This window comes from Drosophila sulfurigaster, chromosome 2L (assembly GCF_023558435.1).
Source record: "Drosophila sulfurigaster albostrigata strain 15112-1811.04 chromosome 2L, ASM2355843v2, whole genome shotgun sequence".
NCBI classification, from domain to species: domain Eukaryota; kingdom Metazoa; phylum Arthropoda; class Insecta; order Diptera; family Drosophilidae; genus Drosophila; species Drosophila sulfurigaster.
In genome coordinates, this window is record NC_084881.1 from 23,978,877 (window position 1) to 23,998,229 (window position 19,353).

The following is a 19,353-nucleotide window of genomic DNA, read 5'->3' on the forward strand; positions in this document are numbered from 1 at the left end:
ATTGAAGTACTTTTAAGCTACTCAAAACACAATCTGTCTGATCTCTTTCAGTTCCTTGATGAATACAGCAAATCGGATGCTGCGAAACGCAATCGTTTAATTCAAATGATGCACAACAACAACAGTGGCAACAGCAGCAGCAACAACAAGAATAATGGCAATAAGAACAATAATGGCAATAATCAACAGCAACAGCCACAGAACAAGGCCTGATTTCTCCCAGTGTGTGACTCTATCTCGCTCTCCCTACACAAAAGTGATATTATTTTCAAAGAAAATCAAAAAACAAACAAAACTCGAAACATTCGCAAGTGAAATTTGCTTAGGAATGCTGAATGAAAAATGATTTATAATATTTTTACAAATAATTTATAATCAACAACCAACCCAGATACTTATATATTCGGTCATAGTATATATATTTCTTATGCTAGAATTAACGCCTCATATATATCAAACAACAAATCTCAACACGCTCACAAATCACATTCAACAACAACAAATCAACTCGCATAGTTTTATCACAATTATCATCATAATGTATATTTGTTTTGTTGTGGCAAAGTATTAACACATTCATTCAAGTATCTCTATTTAATCACGCAAAATACTCTAAACTTTTGCTTTATCATTTTTGGCTTAACTTATTTCACGTAATGAAGTATTTTCTCATATCGTATTTTCCTTTTTGTACCAGCTAATAATTTATGTAAGGCAAGCTAATGTAGTTCTTTATTTTTTTTAAAGACTTCTGTCCAATCAATTTCTATTAATAACATACAAAATAAAGAATTATGAGAGAAAATTAATCAAATTTGTGCATTATTCATTGGGAAAGATGTCAAATCGCTGAAACAAACAGAAGCTGCAGGTCTGAAATGAAATGTAGCTTTCATTTGCATTGGATTCAGTGGCAAGAATCCAAATTGAAATATGTATGCAAAACTAGTAAACTGTCTATGTGATATATGATATTTTTGGTTTGGATAAGGTAATTGTTTCTTATAGCTTTCAAACTTAATTATATTTCAAAGTTTATAGCCCAAAATAAGAATTAAACTTGTGTTTGCTGCTTCATAAATCTATATAAGGTTATGATGCCAGTGAAGAAAAAATTATTAAAATTATTTAAGATTTTATATCATTGCTCTAAGAATAGTTTCATACTTATCCGAAAACGATTACGAGACTAATTAAAAAGGTTAACTATTGCAAATTATTATTGTAGATTTTTATTGAATACAGAATAGTATAAAAAAATCTACAACAACTCAGGAAGTGTCTCTTTTATAATTTTTAGAAAATTCTCATTGAATTTTTGTTATTAAAAAAAAGGAATTTCATTTTGATGATTGTCTACATTTAATGTCAAAATATTAAACTTACATCGATTTCAATCTCTATTTAGTTTCTACTCCACTCAAGATAGGTAATTGCTTAACATCTGGTTAGTTACAAAATTTTCTCTCTACTTCTCTACAAAAGCAAAAACCAACTCGCACGTTCAGTTTACTTGTAGATAAACAATCATGTAATATTTTCGTATTTCAACCTGTGCCAGCCAGCCGGTCTGTATTTTACGTTTGAAGTGTTGCAAACAATGGCCAAGCAATGTTTGCAATTTCTTTTGGGGCACACAAATTAAAAACGACAATAATAATGTGCCTTAGCAATTTGTGGGCGTGTCCGGGGTTGCTAGGATGTGAGTGTACTACCCAAGGATGTCAGGCGAACAAAAAAAACACAGAGAACACAAATAAAACTCATCAGACGACGACGACGACAGTCCTCACGGGTGACGAGTTGTGACGAGTCGCGTCTTTTGTCTTTTGGACTTTCTGCTCTCTCTGGCGTGGGCGGTGGGCGTGTGCGTTGAGCTGTCCATTGTCTCATTGTCCACGTCGTTGCACCTAGTCTGAATCATGTCACACGACGAGAGGAGAGGCGAGGAGAGGAGAGGAGAGGAGAGGAGAGCAACGAATGCTGCAAGTGCAAAAAAGGGAAAAGTCGAGAACAACAACGACCGAGGGAAAAGGAAAAGTCGAGAACAACAACGACCGAGACGACATCTAATTTCTTTGGACATTGTACGTGTGGGTTTTTTAATGCTGCCATATGCACAACCCCTGCAGAGGGGGTTCTGCGAAATTCTAAGCGAAATTGAAAGGCGGCTGCGAATAATACGAAGTAATATACTCGCGATAATACAAGTAAAAAGCCTCAAGAAACGGACCTCTACTCTCTGGCGACAGATTGAAGTCACTCAACCTGAAATGAAATGCGACAGCGGCTGAACAGTTGCACAATCAAACATCAACAGCAATGCCATCAATCGATGACGGTCGGGCATAATTCCTATGCCAAGAGACTTGCGACAAGGCCAAACAAATTAATCAACTCGATTCTATCGAAAGCTAAATAATGAGTAATAGGAGTGCAGATATTGTAATAAATTCGTGGAAAAATGGTCGTAAATTATTTTGAAATTATTTTGTGGTGCGATAAAAGCATATAAAAATTGTATTTCGTGGAACTTATTATTACAAAATTATTTTTCAATTGTAAAACAAAACAGATTATTTATATTTTAATTGATATAAAGGTTTTACTTTTTATTTTAATACTATTGCAAAAGTTGATATTAATTCTATATCTATCGATGAACATATATTTTACAATATTTTCGTATAGTAAAAATAGCAGTTCATAATTATTTTAAATAAACTGATTTATAAGAAATTCTTTTAAAATTATTTCATATATAGTTTAGCTAAATGAAAAGCTTTTACTACTTATTTCTTCACAATTTCATTACTATTGATTATATAGAGAATTTAGCTAGTCGGTGTCGAGTATTTATCTATTACTTTTTTGTTGATACACATTATTTTTAATTTGTAGCGCAAAATCAATGAACAAATTGGTGTTAGCAGAAGCCAAGTGCTTGACGGGTCTTTTGTTGGTCCCATCAAGGGAATGAGTCTCGATCGGGGAGCGGTGGAGTGGGAAAGAGTATGTGAGTGCTTAATATACGTATACAAATTATAGTAGAGCGGGAGTGTAGGCAAATGACAGTGCGTCAAACAACCCTTTCGAGCTTTGGATCCATAAAACCATAATTGCTATGTATAGTAGATGCGGTCGCTGGCTTTGCCTCTAATTGTTAGGCACAATAACAGCAACAACAACAACAATAACAAATATATATATAGAAAAATAGAGAGAGAGAGTGACTAAGCAGACGACAGTTCAGCGAGTAAGTCAATATATCACAAAATACCAATTTGGGCTGCGTTGGCTCCTCAATCAAAATTATGACAATACAACAATAGACAACAGCAACACCAACACCAACATCATCAACAGCAATAGCAACAGCAACAACAATTAGAACAACCCCTCTGGGAGCTGCGTTTTGTGTAGATTAGTTAAACGTAGGCGAATGCCAATTAAAATGAAAAAGTGCCGGACGAACATTGCGTGCAATGGACGCATAAGGTTTCAGCTTTACGACTGGGGTTCGCTTGGGCTTGGGCTAGGGTTTGGGTTTGGGTTTGGTCAGTCCGAGTTTCAAGTCAATTCCTTCCTTATGTTCAGCTTTAAGCCACAAAGTTAATTGCAACTTAAAGAGGAGCACAACAAACTGATTTCAAGGTGTGTCCGACGAACAAACAACAACAGTTAAGCAAACAATTTTCGAATTTCGCGCCTTTTCCGCATGTCCAAGGAAAAGAACGTACAGAAATAATGAAATGTTGACCAAAGCAAAAGGTAAAGCAAGAGAATATAGCAGACTTACCATTTATACTTTTTCCTTTTTGGTATAATTCGCAAACTGTGGTATTTTTATGGGAAAACATTCTGAAATAAAGCGAAAATCAAATTTAGAACTGTTAAGAGTTTTTTCATATTTGTATATTATAAAATATTACTAAGGGTTCCTCAAAATTATATTTCTAGCAATTAAATGAAAATGAAATCAAAAATAATTAATTGTAAGAGAGATTTTTCATATTTATAGAGCATAAAATATTACTGCCAATTCACAGTTCTTAAATTAATATTTCTAGCAAATGTTTCTCTAACGCTTTGCTGACAAAGTGAATACGCTCGCAGCAAGGACATTCAAAAGTGAAAGTTGACGGTTCATTTAGCTCTGTGTATACATTTATTTTTTTACGATTTTGCTTTTTCAGTTTTGTTTGCTGCGCTGCGCTTGGCCCAAAATATACAAGATGGCCCAGAGACTGGGTCTATTTGAGGTCGTTGTTGTTCAGTTTTGCTGCCAACAAAACTGTCCGTCTGTCGGTTGTGCTGGACTTCCGGCCAGGATACGCTTCTAATTTGTTTACAAGCGACGAGGGCGGAGGTCCATTCCGTTGACGTGCACGGCGCACATTATGCGCGATGCACGGCCTCTGATAAGCAGCTGGACACTAAAGTCCTGGGGGTGGCCCAACCAACAACCAACACACTACACGCATTCAGCCATCAAAGCATGGACTGCGACTGCGACTGTGACTGCGACTCCGATTCCCACTTGAATTGCCAAGCAAGTGACTTTCTGGCGTTCTGTAAAAGCCGAACAATGATTGCGTGTATGGGCAACGCTGCTTTGCTGATGACCTTACGATGACACCCAGCTGATTATAAAGAAATACTCGTATCCTTTGGCTCCATCTCTATGCTTAGGGGTTGCGTGTGCGGCTCAAATTCAGCGGAAATGTTTGCAACAAACGTTAAATTATGTAACTAACACACACATGACGGACTGAAACTGCCACAGAAACTAAAAATGATCCTGCCTTGCGTTGAGCCCATTGAAAATCAGCGAACCGCAGTTGGCTAAGCTGCTGTTCATGTCCCTGCCCATGTCCAAGTCCTTTAAACGGCTTTACCCAAATGCGGCTGCTCATTTGCACGTGAATCGCAAGAGACAGAGCGAGAGTGAAAGAGAGAGAAGGAAGAACTGAAAGGCAGAGAGAGAGAGAGAGAGGCAACGAAGCGTCAAGGCTTACCATGGTTGGCACCACGCGACCCATGGACTGACTCTGTCTGTCTGTGTGTGTGTGTGTGCAACTATTTGTGCCCGAATCCATTCGCGGGGCTTTGCTTTCAGCTGCAAATTTATGGCCACATAAATAACACAACAGTGAAAAACCAGTGGCAGCAGCCGTAGCCACAGTCGAAGCCCGAAGCGGCAGTAAAGCCAACTGATAAAATGCATATAAACACAACTATACGAATATTTCAATACACTGCCTATAAACGTTGCGAGAAAATTAGTATTTTATTGAAAAAAGAATAGAAAATTGCTATTTATTATAAATTTCAATTCTTTCTTTTGAATAGGACAGAATATTCTATTTAATGGTTTCGATAGGAAAACTAAATAAAAATAGGAATTTACTAACATTATTTTAAATTTATCTGAATATTAAAATTATTATTTTAAAAACCAAATTAGAGAAAAATAAAAATTTGTTAATAATATTTCTATGCCAAATATCCCAAATAAACAGAATAATTGAACTTGTACTTCAATAAATAAAAAAAAAAAAATTATAAAAACATTCTGATCTTTTCTTGAGCAAATTCATTAAATAATATATAGTAAATTATTGTAATTTCAACGTCGACTCCCCCTTTCCCCTTAAGTTCTTAAACATTTACTTCATAACGAAGTGAACTACTTTTATTTAAATATATTTAATTGTATACTTTATACACAAAGTATCTTATTAAATTAACCATGAACTGTTCATTCATTTGTGACCTCATTTGCATTGAATTATGCCCAATTCGCGTAGTGTATTTTAGTCATAAAATAAAAACCTGATGCTATTTCTTTATTTCATATGCATATTTATAGCTTAAATAAATAACAAATAATATGGCTATAAATTTGGGCACGCTCTTTGTTTTAATAATAACTAGTCAGAATTGTAAGCTCAAGCGTAATGCAGAAGAGAAGTGACGCGGAGACGAGGAGAGCGGAGAATGCGGCCACTAAAGCGTTTATTTGTTCATTTGAAAGATATTAAATATGCATAAATAATGAAAATGTACTAGAGCAAATGGTGTATGATGGACACAGAAATACCCAGTGATATTATTAAAATAATTGATGTAGAAAGTATGCGAATAGATAAATAAAAATTGTAGTTAATATTTAGCTCAACAAAGGTTGAAAAATTTCTTCTCATTTCCTATACTTTAGCAACTTTAAATAAATATTCTGTTCTAGCTTCGGCAGAACATATACTAAAATTGGAACGATACAAAGAAATAATTATTGTACACTTCAAAATGTTCTACATTACAAGGGTATGGAAAATCAAATCAACAAATAGTTTAACACAAAGTTTGCCGATGCCAAAGAACAAACTAATAAACTAACAAAACGGCTGCCTGACCCAGACGATGCTTTATTCAGTTGGCTTGGCTTACGTCTATTTTGTCTGGTTTTTGTTGAGCTGGGGGCTCGATTGGGGTTTTTCTAAGCATATACATAAATCAATGCCATGTGGTCGCTTGACTTTCTTTCTGCAGAACTTTATCTCTCAAAACAAATTGCTGACGCGATAAGGACACTGATAAGAGCATTTGGAAATTTTGGTTTGTGTCAGCCACAAAATTGTTGTAACGAAAACTATTTATCGCCGCGTCATGCACTCGATGAATATTGCAGTTGAATTAAAGGCATGTAAGTGGTTAATTAATCGCGTTGCCAACGAGATACTAAACTACTAAATCATAGCATATGTTTTTGCGCCGCAGAACCCTTCACTTCCCTTCCATTCCATTCCCTCCTCTCTCCAGCCACTTTTAGATAAGATACTGAAGTCTGCTGTCGCATTTGTTATTCACTTCGATTCACTGGCCAACAAAATGCATCATGAAATATTCAGAGTACCAAAAAGAATTTCCATTCAACATTTTCATTTATGTTTTTCGTTATTTATTTTTTTTTTTGGTATGTTTTTATTATTATTATTTGTTGCTGGCGGGCAAAAAGAGCGTTGACAGCTTTTTTGTTCACAATTGCAGAAACGACCAAAAGCCATAAGAATCGTTTGCATTTATTTGAGTACCCGTACGAATACTCGTCTTCGTCTTCGCTTCTCGCTCTCGTTCTCGTCCTTGTTCTCTTCCTTGCATATGTGTGAGTATTCGTATTCAAATCATCTACTTACTTATATCCACGTTTCAAGGCATTCAATTTTCATATTCGACTATGGCACAACTTTCGTATCTCTGCAAATATTTTGCTGCCTTCTGTGTGTGTGTATGTGGTTGTGTGTTGTGGTGTTGTGTGGAGTGTGTGTGTGTGGGTGTGTGTGTGTGGGTGTGTGTGTGTCGGTGTACACATATTGCATAAATTATTAATGCCAACTTTTATTTTTTACATATTTCGAAGACAGTTGGCAGTCGACAAATGCAAACACACACTCACATACATACATACATACATACTCAGCCACACTCACACTCATACACACACACACTTGCACACACGATTGCGGAGATGAAGAGATATAGACAGTCAGACGAGTCAGTCATATTTGCGTGTTTGCATTTAATCATCGAAAACGTTGCAGGCGTTCTACTGCCACGCCCCCGCCCACTCCACACCGCAACGCACAACACACGCCCACACCCACACCCCCTCTGGTTTCTTTTGTCCCGCTCTTTGCTGTCAGACCATTATTTGCATTTGCATAAAATTTTTGTTTTTTCCCAGCATATTTATTTTATTTTTTTTTTTTGCAATTTCATTTCAATTTCGAATACCCTAGATGTTGTCTGTGGAATACACTGAACTAAAAATACCCTGGCCAATGTAAAAACAAGTAAGAAAGCTATAGTCGAGTTTGCTCAACTAAGACACTTAGTGAGGTGTTTTATAATGTGCTGAATGTATGTATCTTTGTGAACAGAATACACAATATAAGTGTAGCAATAATTTGAAACTTTGCAAACTCATTTAGTAGTTCCTTAAACAATAATTTAATGTTTTTTACAATCTAATACCATTTATATTGAATAATTATAAATCTCTTAAACATTCCCAAAGTTCCATAAACTCTCCAATTATTGACAACAAACTAGTGTAAATAATTTGAGTATAATTTAAAAAAAAAATATAATAAGAAGCTTTGATACAATTTCACAGCGAATAAAAATGGTTCAGTGCTCTACATTTTCCATTAAAACTATTTTTTGGTAAAAATCTCAAAATTCTTGTTGTACATTTCCACATAGGAACGGATGACCCATAAAAAACTCAGTCAAGAACTAAAGAGAAATATATCCATATTAGTTTGCTGCACCAACACGTGTCTCAATTGGAAACTTGCAAAATTGGTTCAATATTTTTGTGGAACAGATGGCAAGCTAGTTGACTGCTTTCAGCTTCTGCATGCCAGCTAATAATGAAGCTTATCAGTACAACTAGTCGTATACTTTATGTGTACTATATATGCAGCAATCGCAAGCGGTGTGCTGGCCATCAATAATAATAATGATATTGAGAGATTGAGTGGCAACAGTTGCAGCACAGCTGCTCAAACAACAGACAACTCTGTCAATTAGTTATCATGTTCGGTGTCAGCACGTTTTTGATTTTGATTTAATTTTAGGGGACACTCGACTCGTCGAGTTTGCCATTTACTACATAGCATAGATAGATAGATAGATATGTTATGTTGAATGTGTGTGTGCGGCACGATTAGATCTGATTGGAACTGTGAACGCATATCAAATATGCTGACCGAAAAACAGTTGAATAATCATAGTCAATGGAATTCTGACCGTAGTTTCTGACAGACAATCCGCCGTCATTCTCTCTACATGTCCTGACAAATTGCATCAAATTTGCGTGTTTATAAAAAATTAAAAAATCTCTGCTCGGGCAAAGACCACGCCTTCGCATCTCCATTCAACGTCAACGTAGTTCCAGCCATATTTTGATTAAACTTGGCTTTTACAATGTTGCCGCATTGTTGATGCCGCATTGTTGTTATTGTTGTTGCTCTTGTTATTGTTGTTTTTCACATTGTTGTTTTGTGCTCGATGCGCAGAGCGAACACATTTGAAATTTGAATTCGCATTTTCACAGTTCTTTTTGTACCCACTAACCAAATGGAAAAAGAGGGAACTTAGTTTTAAGGGATAATAATAATAATAATAATAATAATAATAATAATAATAATAATAATAATAATAATAATAATAATAATAATAATAATAATAATAATAATAATAATAATAATAATAATAATAATAATAATAATAATAATAATAATAATAATAATAATAATAATAATAATAATAATAATAATAATAATAATAAAAGATAAAAATTGACTACCTATATCCTATATAAATATAATACCTTTATCTATTATGAAAAGTGCTCCTACCAATTTTTCTTGTTCTTTTTTTTATTTGTTAAATACATATATGTATGTTATATAATGAATTCTATTAACTCATTTTAATATTATATTAAAACTTTTTATAGCTTGCCCATGTTTTTCTGGTTCATATCACATAATGAAAGTAATTATCAGATACTTTTATTTTAATGCCCGACGCACTACAAAGTATTTTACCATCGAGTTGAGCCTGCGACTTTTATTTCTTGTGTTGTTTTCTTTCCTCGTGTGTGTGTTTTTTTTTTGTCATGTTTGTTTTATGCTGTTGCCATTTGCTTTTATTGCATATTTGCATTTTGCATTGTTATTGGCCGTCGCTGTGGATTGTTTCTGTTGGTGTGGGCGTGGCAGCTGCGTCGATGGGCGAGGCAGGGAGGGGGCGTAAAATGCGAGCACGGTCCGTTGGCTATTTGCATTTTTGCGGCCAACTGAAGTGTGTGTGTGTAACTCTAAGTGTGTGTGTGAGTGTGTGGTGGGAGTGAGCTCGTAGGAAAAAACTGTGAAAATGGCATTGGAGAGAGAAATGCGCTCGTACTTTGTTGTTGTTGCCCCTCATCTTTGTTTATTTAAAGCTGCCGCTATCCAATGCAAGTTGCATTCTCTTTTTACGTTCTTGTTCAAATGTTGTCTCTCTCTATCTCAGTCTCTCTCTGTCGTACATTCTCTCCAGAATGTGCAAATGTGCACATTTTTTTGGTTGCACATTTGTTTGTTGCGACTTCTTTTGGGCTTTGTGTGGCATTCATTTATTATTATTATCTGTCGTGTTTTTGTTGCGTCTTTTTTTTGTTTGGTCTTTCTCTCTCTCTCTCTCTGTTTTCAACTATTTTGCATATGGCATAATGATTGCAAGTGATTTTGCAACATTAACGTGAGGCAAGTACATTAAAAATGCATAAAGCGTGTTTGGGTCATGCAACATACAAAATTCAGGGCAGCCAAAAATTGACGAAGTTGCAGCTGCAAATGCATAAATAATGCTGCATACAAATCCATTTGGCAAGAAAATAAAAAGCAACTTGTTTGCAATGATCTAGCGGAAAAATTTACTACTAAGAGATACCCTGTTTGCAAGGTTATAGAAGATTGACTAAATATAAAGCTTTTGATATTTATCCCATAAGCCAACCATTTGAGTAAACGGAGGAGATACCGAATTTTCGGAAGATGAAGTCGGTGAAATAATAAATATGTTATTAATATAAGGATTTTTTTTTATATTCTATACCTATTTACAATCTTTAGACAGCTAAAGATAATAAGTTAATTCTATGAATTAATATAAGATTAAGAACATTCATCTACTAGTAAGTTTCTAAAGATAAACAAATGTAATTAACTACTTTTCGTTTATGGATTTCAAATAATGAAGACATTCTTTCGTGGTATATAGAAGTTGTAGAACATAAGTAAAGAATATGCCTTCATATACTTCAACCTTTAGGTGCATGTAATATTTATAAAGTGAATGGGGATGGGGCACATCAAGTTGTAAGCCTCTGTTGGTTGAGGCATCAAAGCTAAGGCCATTTTAATCAGTTATACTTTGAGCTTAAGCGATTTGCCGCTGCTGCTCGCGTATTTTGCGGTGCATTTGAAATGTCCAAGCAAACTGTCAACGTGGTGATCACAGCGTGACGCAGTTGACACGGCTGACGGTCGCCCACCGAGCATCAGAGGAATTTACCGAGCTGAGCCGTCAACACTGCATGCAAATCCCCTTTTGACACTTGACCAGTTGAAGGTGGTCAACTGCCCCGCCACCCTCTCCACCAACTTGCAACCTCCACCGCTTTGCTGCAAGTGCAGCTCATCTCATTTGCTTTATGGCATCGTGGCGTGTCATAATTTGTAATCCTTGAACGCCCGCCGCTGCCGCCTGTTTAATTTTCACACCTTTGGTGCTTTACGCTGCTCTGTGTCCAAAGTCAAAAATGCCTGACACACGTCCAGAGCAGACCAGGGCTTAAATGGCTTTAGTTGGCCAGCAGTTGGATAACTGGACAATGGTTCAACTGGCCAACCACTTGAGCCCTGAGAGAGAGCGTATGTTATGGCACAAAAACACTTTATGTTCATTACCAAATTGTAATTATTTCGAGTTGAACTTCTTCTGGATTTGTGCTGGACAATAAAATAATCTGCAGATGGAACTGGATAAGAATTCAGTTGCTGATGGATTGCGTATTTCAAATGAAGATACATGAGAAACTCTAAGGATTATATTGCACTAATAAAAATAATAATAACATTTAAAAAGTGTACATATATCTCAAAATGCAGTCAATTTAAATAAGAAATTAAAAATCTATTCAGAAAAAGTCTTTCTTTTTAATGTAAAGCAAAAAAATATAGTAATTCATATTTGAAGTAAATTCAAAATTGGCATCAATGGAAAAGCGTAAGTTTCTGTTTTAATTTAAATGTATCTATTGATGACTTCCTTTATATTAACCCAAATATAAGATTTTAATTTCAATCAATTTTTAGAAAATCAGGAATACAAATTTCAAATGGAAAAGCTCATAGCTCAAATAATTTGGTAAATTCCAAATCCACATACATATATCTCAAAATTAATTTGTGTGTATTGCTGACTCTATTTTAATAAAGCAGACTTACACTCAATTTTAATAAATCTACATTCAAGTTTACAATTTTAAGCATTGTTGAAATTAATAACTTGAACATTTGTCTCTTGAAGTAAATTTAACATTGGTATCAAAAGAATTTTGCAAAGTTCCTGATACAATTTAATTCATTTTATAAGCTTTAAGAAGAAGTTGTACTTTAAGTATAAGCAGATACTACAATAATCTGACAAATTCCAATTTTTGAAATTGCAATTTCAACATTTTAGTTATATTCAGTTTCTTTGACGACTTTGTAATGACAAATAATATTTGAACTAATCTCATTCTCCCGCTGTTGAGTTGCAGCCAATGTCGCTCACCCTTTATACATAGTTCTCTTTTGAGTTCCATTATCCATTTCAATTTCAAATGCCAAGTGCAGCCAAGTCTGTCCTCCTCTGCTGTCTCTCTCTTCTCATCGTCTTGCATCTCCTTTCAATGGCAACTAGCAACTGGCAACTGGCAACTGGTTGTCCGTTTTTCGAGCCTGGCGCTCGCCATCAAGTTGGCGTGTTTATGGGCCAAGCGGCACAATTAACATGTCGCGGCTTTTAGCGTCTGCCGCGCGGCTGCTGTTGTAGTTGCTGCTGCTGTTGCTGTTGCAACTTGGTCGTCGTCTCCCACTTGAATAGCAGCGACATTGCGACGTCAGCAGCAGCAGCAGCAGCGTCATCAGCTTGCACAAAATGACATATGAGGCGCATAATTGAAACTTCAAAGGAGACGGGGCGCAGCCGGGGCATAAATTAGGCGGCTGATCGCTCGGTGCCAAGGTGAGCCGAGAGCAAAGATGATGATGACAACAGAGATGGCAATATAGAGTGTAACAGAGAGAGAGAGAGAGAGAGAGAGGAGCATTCAAAGTTGTTGTAGACGATGATGAAGAGCAAGTTGCAAGGCGCTGTCTGGAAGACATCGCGTTGTATTCTGTGACTCGTCGTCGAGCCATTATTCCATTAGCGTCGTGTGGCAGCTTCCCCCCTTCCTCCCTTCCCTTCGCCAGTCAACTGTATGGGACTGCCCATATTACCCATCAAATACGCCCCCTTGTCACGTTGCGCCCTTCCATTAACAGAACATTGACGAGCAAGAGAGAGAACTACAAAATACAACAACTATAGTTCCCACTCCTCAACGTGAGTTTGTTGTTTCAACATGAGAATCAATAAAAATCCGCGTGTGCGGCAGATCAGTCTGCGGATCGTTTGAGCATCTTTAAGTTTACTCAACCTAATCTCGCTCTCACTCCCTCTTCTCTCTCTCTCTCTATGTATATCTCCCTCTTTCTGCTTCATACGGCCAAGTTCAAGACAGCGCAGTAAATGAAAAATGTTGCCTCATTGTCGGCATTTGTGTTTTGCGACGATTTCCATATTTTACGCCATAAATTAAACACTTGAACCCAAGGGCAGGGGAATACTTTATACTTTATATTTTGTATTTTGTACTCCACAGTGTTCCACATCCACTTAAGAAATATTTTCACTTGTAAGTGGCATTTTGAAAAACCAAATGTGAAATGAAAAATTAAATTGAAATGTAACTGCAAGTAAAAAGCGCAGCTGCGCTCGATAAGGAAATGAGCATTTTGTCTGCAAGTTCCGTTTAATCAGCGGAAATCAAAACCAAGATATTTTGGGGTCTGCATGCGGATCTGTGGGAAACTCGGCTGGAAAATCAAAGCTGAAAGCAGAATGAGCTCAAAAGCGATGCGCTTCAGACACGCAACAAATCCGACATTTACCCGTTTCTCTAATTTCGATTGCCCAGAGCCACACACCATATAAAGACACCTTCAGCAACAGCAAGAGAATTCCACATTGCTACTGGTACATGACATGACATAAACGTGGACTGGACAAAGAGAAGACCAAAGCATCGCCAGACACGCCAATGGCAACAAAGTCAATAGCCAGACAAATGAGAAGCTCAGAGTTTGAGAGCAAGACAGTCAGAAAATGGCAGCTTCAACTGCAAAAAGAATTTAACAGACATCTAGCAGATACTGCAACACAAAAAGAGTTGCACAAACACAAAGAATAGTTACAAATCTAGTTTATAGCAACTGAAAGGAAAAATAGTTAAGCGCAAAATAAAGAACGCAGCCATAAAATAGCGAATATTATTAGTGTTTGCAAATACTTTAAATATTATGGATCAGTGTGGAAATAAGAGAGTGAATAAAAAACGAAGATTGCTGTTTGGAATACTGCAGATATAAGCGGAAACATAATTAAGTGAAGAATAACATAAAAGAAACTTATATTTGATAAGAGTTGAAATATTATGGAATACTGTGAGAAAAATTGCTTCAACCAGGAATAAAGAAAGAAGAACTATAGATTTGATATATAAGGCGAAACATAATTAAGCGAAGTCTAAATAGAGGAAACTTTTAAATTGAAAATATTAATAATATTTGATAAAAGTGATCGAGGAAAATAAAAGAAAAATAAATAAAAAGTAGTTGAGAATATAATAGTGAATTTTCCACTGAATTCTCATACTAATGGACGCGTAAATCGAGAGCTTTAATAATGTTACTATCCTTAAAAATTGTATATAAAACTTATGATAATATTTGGAATGTCAATGCTAATAATAAGTGTTTAAGAAGATAAAGATTTTAGAAATGGCATTTGAGTACACTTGAGGTATTAAAGATTTCCCTGACAGGAAACATAATTGAGCGAAGTATAAATAATGTATATCTAAGATATATAGTTCTTAAGAATAAAAAATAGTTGAAATAATATAACATATAATGTTAATATTCAAATGCGAATGCTTATAGGTAGTTGAGACTAATAGAGACTAATTTATACTTTTGATAATGATAATTTTCACAAAAGTTTTATATAAAATTCATGTTGTTCTATCGACTGCCAATGCTAATAATAAGTATATAAGAAGATAACCTTTTTGAAAAGTGGACACATTACATAAGTTTGGTTTTTACATAGTTCTCTCTTGCGTTCTTAAAGAGCATAAAACGTCTCATTCCGCACGAATGGCTGAGCTGAAGGAGCCCAAAGGAAGTCGAATGGAAGTCAAAAGGAGCCATGGAGGAATGGAGTTAAAGGCGCAAAAGGAAATCCAAGCGAAGCGTAAACATTTTACACTTTTGTGTTGTGCCATGAATGCGATGCCATTTCAATGTGTGGGCGTCGATGAAGGACTTTGGCATGAGGCTGAGCTTAAGAAAAGAAGCAGACGGATTCGAATGTCTGAGCTTTGGGAGCCCCGAAGCCAAAAGGACGCTTTATGCCATTGTGTCCAAGCAAGCACACATGAGTATGTGTGAATATAGCTACATATATATGGTATATGTATCATACGATGGGTGTGCGGGGAGAACTCGTAAAATCATTTGAGCTATGCGCATGGCTGAAGCTACAAATTTCATAAATTTGATGCAGTGGCGATAGGCCAGCAAAAATTGAAACTAAAACGATGCGAATGAGTGCCTGAATAAATGAGTGAATGAATGCATGAATGAATGAATGCGAGAGCTGCAAACGAAAATGCACTAGTTTCACTTTCTTATCGCGAATGTGTCGCGCAATTTGTCATAAATTCGCCAAGTTATAGGCGAAACCCTCGTAAAGCCCATGAAATATGTGTGTGGCGACCAAAAGGAAATTTTTGCAAGTTGTTGTTGCTGCTGTTGTTGTTGTTGTTGCTTAGATAGCGACTAAGTGCGGCTGCATCCTTGCCACGTCGTAAGCCAAAATGTAAATGTAAGGCAAGCAACACCTAGCAAACCAATCCACGCCGCACTACAGCTATTCTCCTCAGCTCCTCAGCTCCCCAGCTCCTCCGCTTAGTTGCCACGCCCACCACGCAAAACATTTGCATTAATCATGTTTGCATTGCATTATGCAGCACAGCATACAGAAACATGCCTTCTTCCCTTTCTGCCTCTCCCTCTCTCTCTCTCCCTCTTGCCAACGAGTTAAGTGCTGTTCCACACGCCCCTCGCCACGCCCTCCTCCTATGAGACACAAACAACGGCAGATGCTCTGCTGAAAATATGGGCATGGCTTTAGCCCCCAAAACACAAACACTAACACACACTCGCTGGCTGTTAAGAGACTCATGCATAAATATTTTTGCATAAACAAAAGTGTTGAAAATGCAATTTGCCAAGCCGGCTGCCCAAATGAGGAACAGGCGGGGAAAAGGTTGGAGAGGAGGCAAGGGAAGAGCACAGATATGGTGCGTCGCTTAGTGCGAGGTCAAAACCAACAATGGGGCATATAAACCTAAAGCAGAAGTTACCAGCTTAATAACTAAAACTATGCTGAAACTAACGATTATTTTTGCTACTCTGCAAAATTGAGGATTCAAGCTAAGCTTTATTTGGTAAATGGACTCTACTATAAATATCTATGAGATGGCTTTAAAATTGATATCTCAGAAAAGTCAAGACTTTTAGATGTTAATGTCATTCTAGAAAGCTTGTCATTTTGTATTCTAAATGAAGTGAAATGAAAAATTCAATAAACTACGATAAATCAGTAATATTTGGGATTTTATCATATATATTTTGGGATATGAATTAAGTTGACCATCACTTGAATACTCAAGATGATAAATACAATAAGACAAAAATGTTGAACATTAACTATAAATATAAATAATGAAGACAAATGAAAACCATGTTTAATTCTCTTTAAATTATACATAAAAAGTTTACACATATTTAGTTGATTACAGTTGTACTTATAAGCTTGGAAGACAAAAAACGAACTGCTTAGAAAGAGTAAATTATAGTTTTTGACCCAGCTACAACAGACAGCACAAGAGGGCGGCCTACGTGGCGTATGCGTGTTGTGAGCGCGCTCGCTGAGGGCACATTATGTATACGCACAGACGAACAGTTAGAAAGAGAAGTGAATATGGGGGAAGAGAGACAAGAACATAAAGGAATGAGCGACACACAGGACACATTTATATGGCAAACTGTTTTTAATGCTTTTAATGCGCCAAAGTGTTGTTTCATTTTCATTATTTGCACAAGCTACCACACATTTAAATGCCAGTCCCCAGTAACCAACCAACCGCCGAACCAACGAACCAACGAACCAACCAGCAGTGGAAGGTCCTCGCACTCGCACTCGCTCTCATCCTCATCCTCGCGCTTTGCTTTCGTCCTGGCTGCCAACCCATTCTGTATGCAGCTGTTGAGCTATAATCATAATTTCATAAAGCACATTTTCACAAAAGCTTTCAGCACCCTAAACTGCATTGTAATTACAGCGTCGGCCAGCGTAGGGACTGTGGCAAAGGCTGGAGAGCGGGAGAACAGAAGTATTCAACGAACGCACACATTTCGTTGTCGCCAGTCAAGGCGAAAGGATAACGATAACCAACATGTTGGCTGTTGTTGGTTGCCTCGCTGTTGTTGGTTTCGCCCGCTCGATAGGTTGGACTCTTTGCTCACCGAGAAGGGGTTGAAGAGGGGGTGCAGAGGGGGCTGTGGGGAGCTTACAACTGTGCAGCAATTGCCGTTGTTGTTGTTGTTACTGTTGTTGTTGGGGCTTTCGTTCGCATTCGCCGAGTGTTGCGTGTTGATTTCAACGCATAAATATTGCAAAAGGTTCAAACAAAATGGCGTCGACGCGCAATAAATACCGTTACTACTCCGCGTAAAATACAAATATGCTGTTCTCTCTGTGTGTGTGTGATTGTGTGTGCTTATAGTGTGTCTCTACAGCACATTTTGTATGGCGTGCTGTAATAAAAGTGAATTTATGCAATATTTCTGCGCCTTTGTGCAAATATCATTTGTAATTCAACAACAACAACAACATCAATAACATCAAGAACAACAAAGTGTAAAACAACAACAATAACAACAAGTAGCTGATAAAATGTCCTGCCGTTTGTTATGCTAATGAGGACCAAAAAAGGCGTAAGTGTTCAAAGTGCCAAAAGCTGACGGAATTCAGCCAAAATACTGCGTTCATTGTCGATTGCCAATTAAATAATAATTAACACTTTGCATGAATTTAAATGTTTAAATTTTGTCAACATAAAAAGAGTTAAGCTTCAAAGAGAATAGACTGATTAAAGAAGAAGTCTACTTTATAAAATACTTTTTGACTTTCGAATGAAAAGAGAATTTAAACATGACAAACATTTATTTGAATTGAAAACAAAATGGAATTTGATTTATTTTTAAGGCTTACTTGTTTAACTCTTTTTTCATTATTTTTCCCATTAAATATATTAAATTTCATAGGACTTACCGGAACATTTACTCCACATTTCACATTTTGAGGCGTATATTTACCTGCAACAAAAATATAATTCTTTTTAAAGTGATTGATTTATCAACTCGCATTTATCTCAATGCTACATAAACATATAGTGCCAATGTGTAATTACGATTATAAAAGACTAAGCTCCATACTTGACTAGAAACAGCTGCCAACTGTTTGCCAGGCTCCACAGGTAAAACAACTCATCAGCCAAGGTGCCAAGACAAAGTTTCTCCGCAAAAATATTTAGAGAGAGAGAAAATCTCAAACAAGCTGGTATCGGTCTGGTCCAAGGAACGTGAAGGTGAACAACAACGGAACCGCAGCGCACCAAACACAGTCTCAGTCTGTGTCTGTGTCTGTGTTTTGGCCATCAGTCAGTCATTTGGCCATCAGTTGGCACAACAATGAGCTGGCCACAAGGTATCAGTCCCGCATTGCCCTGCGGTGGTTTTTATCCACAGCAAATGAAACAAACCGCTTACAAGTGGTACAAAAAGCCTCGCGTTTGCTTGAGAGGCGTCGCAACGGAGCACGAGGAGAAGGAGGGGAAGGAGGAGAGCAGAAGTGTGATACAAGTGGCCAGAGGCCTACAAATATCATTTCAGGCTGTGCACAATTTCATGCGGGTTGCGTTGAGCTTGACTGAGCTTCACTGCGGCAAAGACGAAAGCTGAGGTTGCGAGTTGCGACTTGAGTTTTGGGTTGGGGTTTTCTCGGCTCAACTCGGCTCAAGTGCCAATGCTTTTCCGTCTTGGCTAACGGAAATCCATTAGGTTTGGCGTTGCAGTTTGCATTTGTGTGAGATTTCCGTTTGACATGGCTGGAAACCAAAAACCCAACTCCCTCCCTCTCTTCCCAAAATTCCCCCCACTTAAAACCGCAAGTTGTCGCCGAGTCGGAGACTCGATACGTCTCCGAGTCACAGTCCCTTTGTGTAATCGTTTATGAGAGTGTTGTTGTGTTCGCAATCAAGCGAACGTTTTGCATATGTTCCAGCTCCACGTTCACGTT

At 37.0% G+C, this 19,353-nt stretch overlaps 1 protein-coding gene across 2 annotated transcripts in view; it reads left to right on the forward strand.

Annotated features, from left to right (window-relative positions):
• The window catches only part of LOC133850768 (S phase cyclin A-associated protein in the endoplasmic reticulum), a 34,436-nt gene extending 34,111 nt beyond the window's left edge, over window positions 1-325 (forward strand). For both annotated transcript variants that reach the window (XM_062286952.1, XM_062286953.1), the window contains exon 12: window positions 52-325. In XM_062286952.1, the coding sequence (XP_062142936.1) occupies window positions 52-213 (162 nt within the window). In that variant the 3' untranslated portion in view covers window positions 214-325. The remainder of the gene's footprint in view (window positions 1-51) is intronic.
• Window positions 326-19,353: the final 19,028 nt, after the last annotated feature.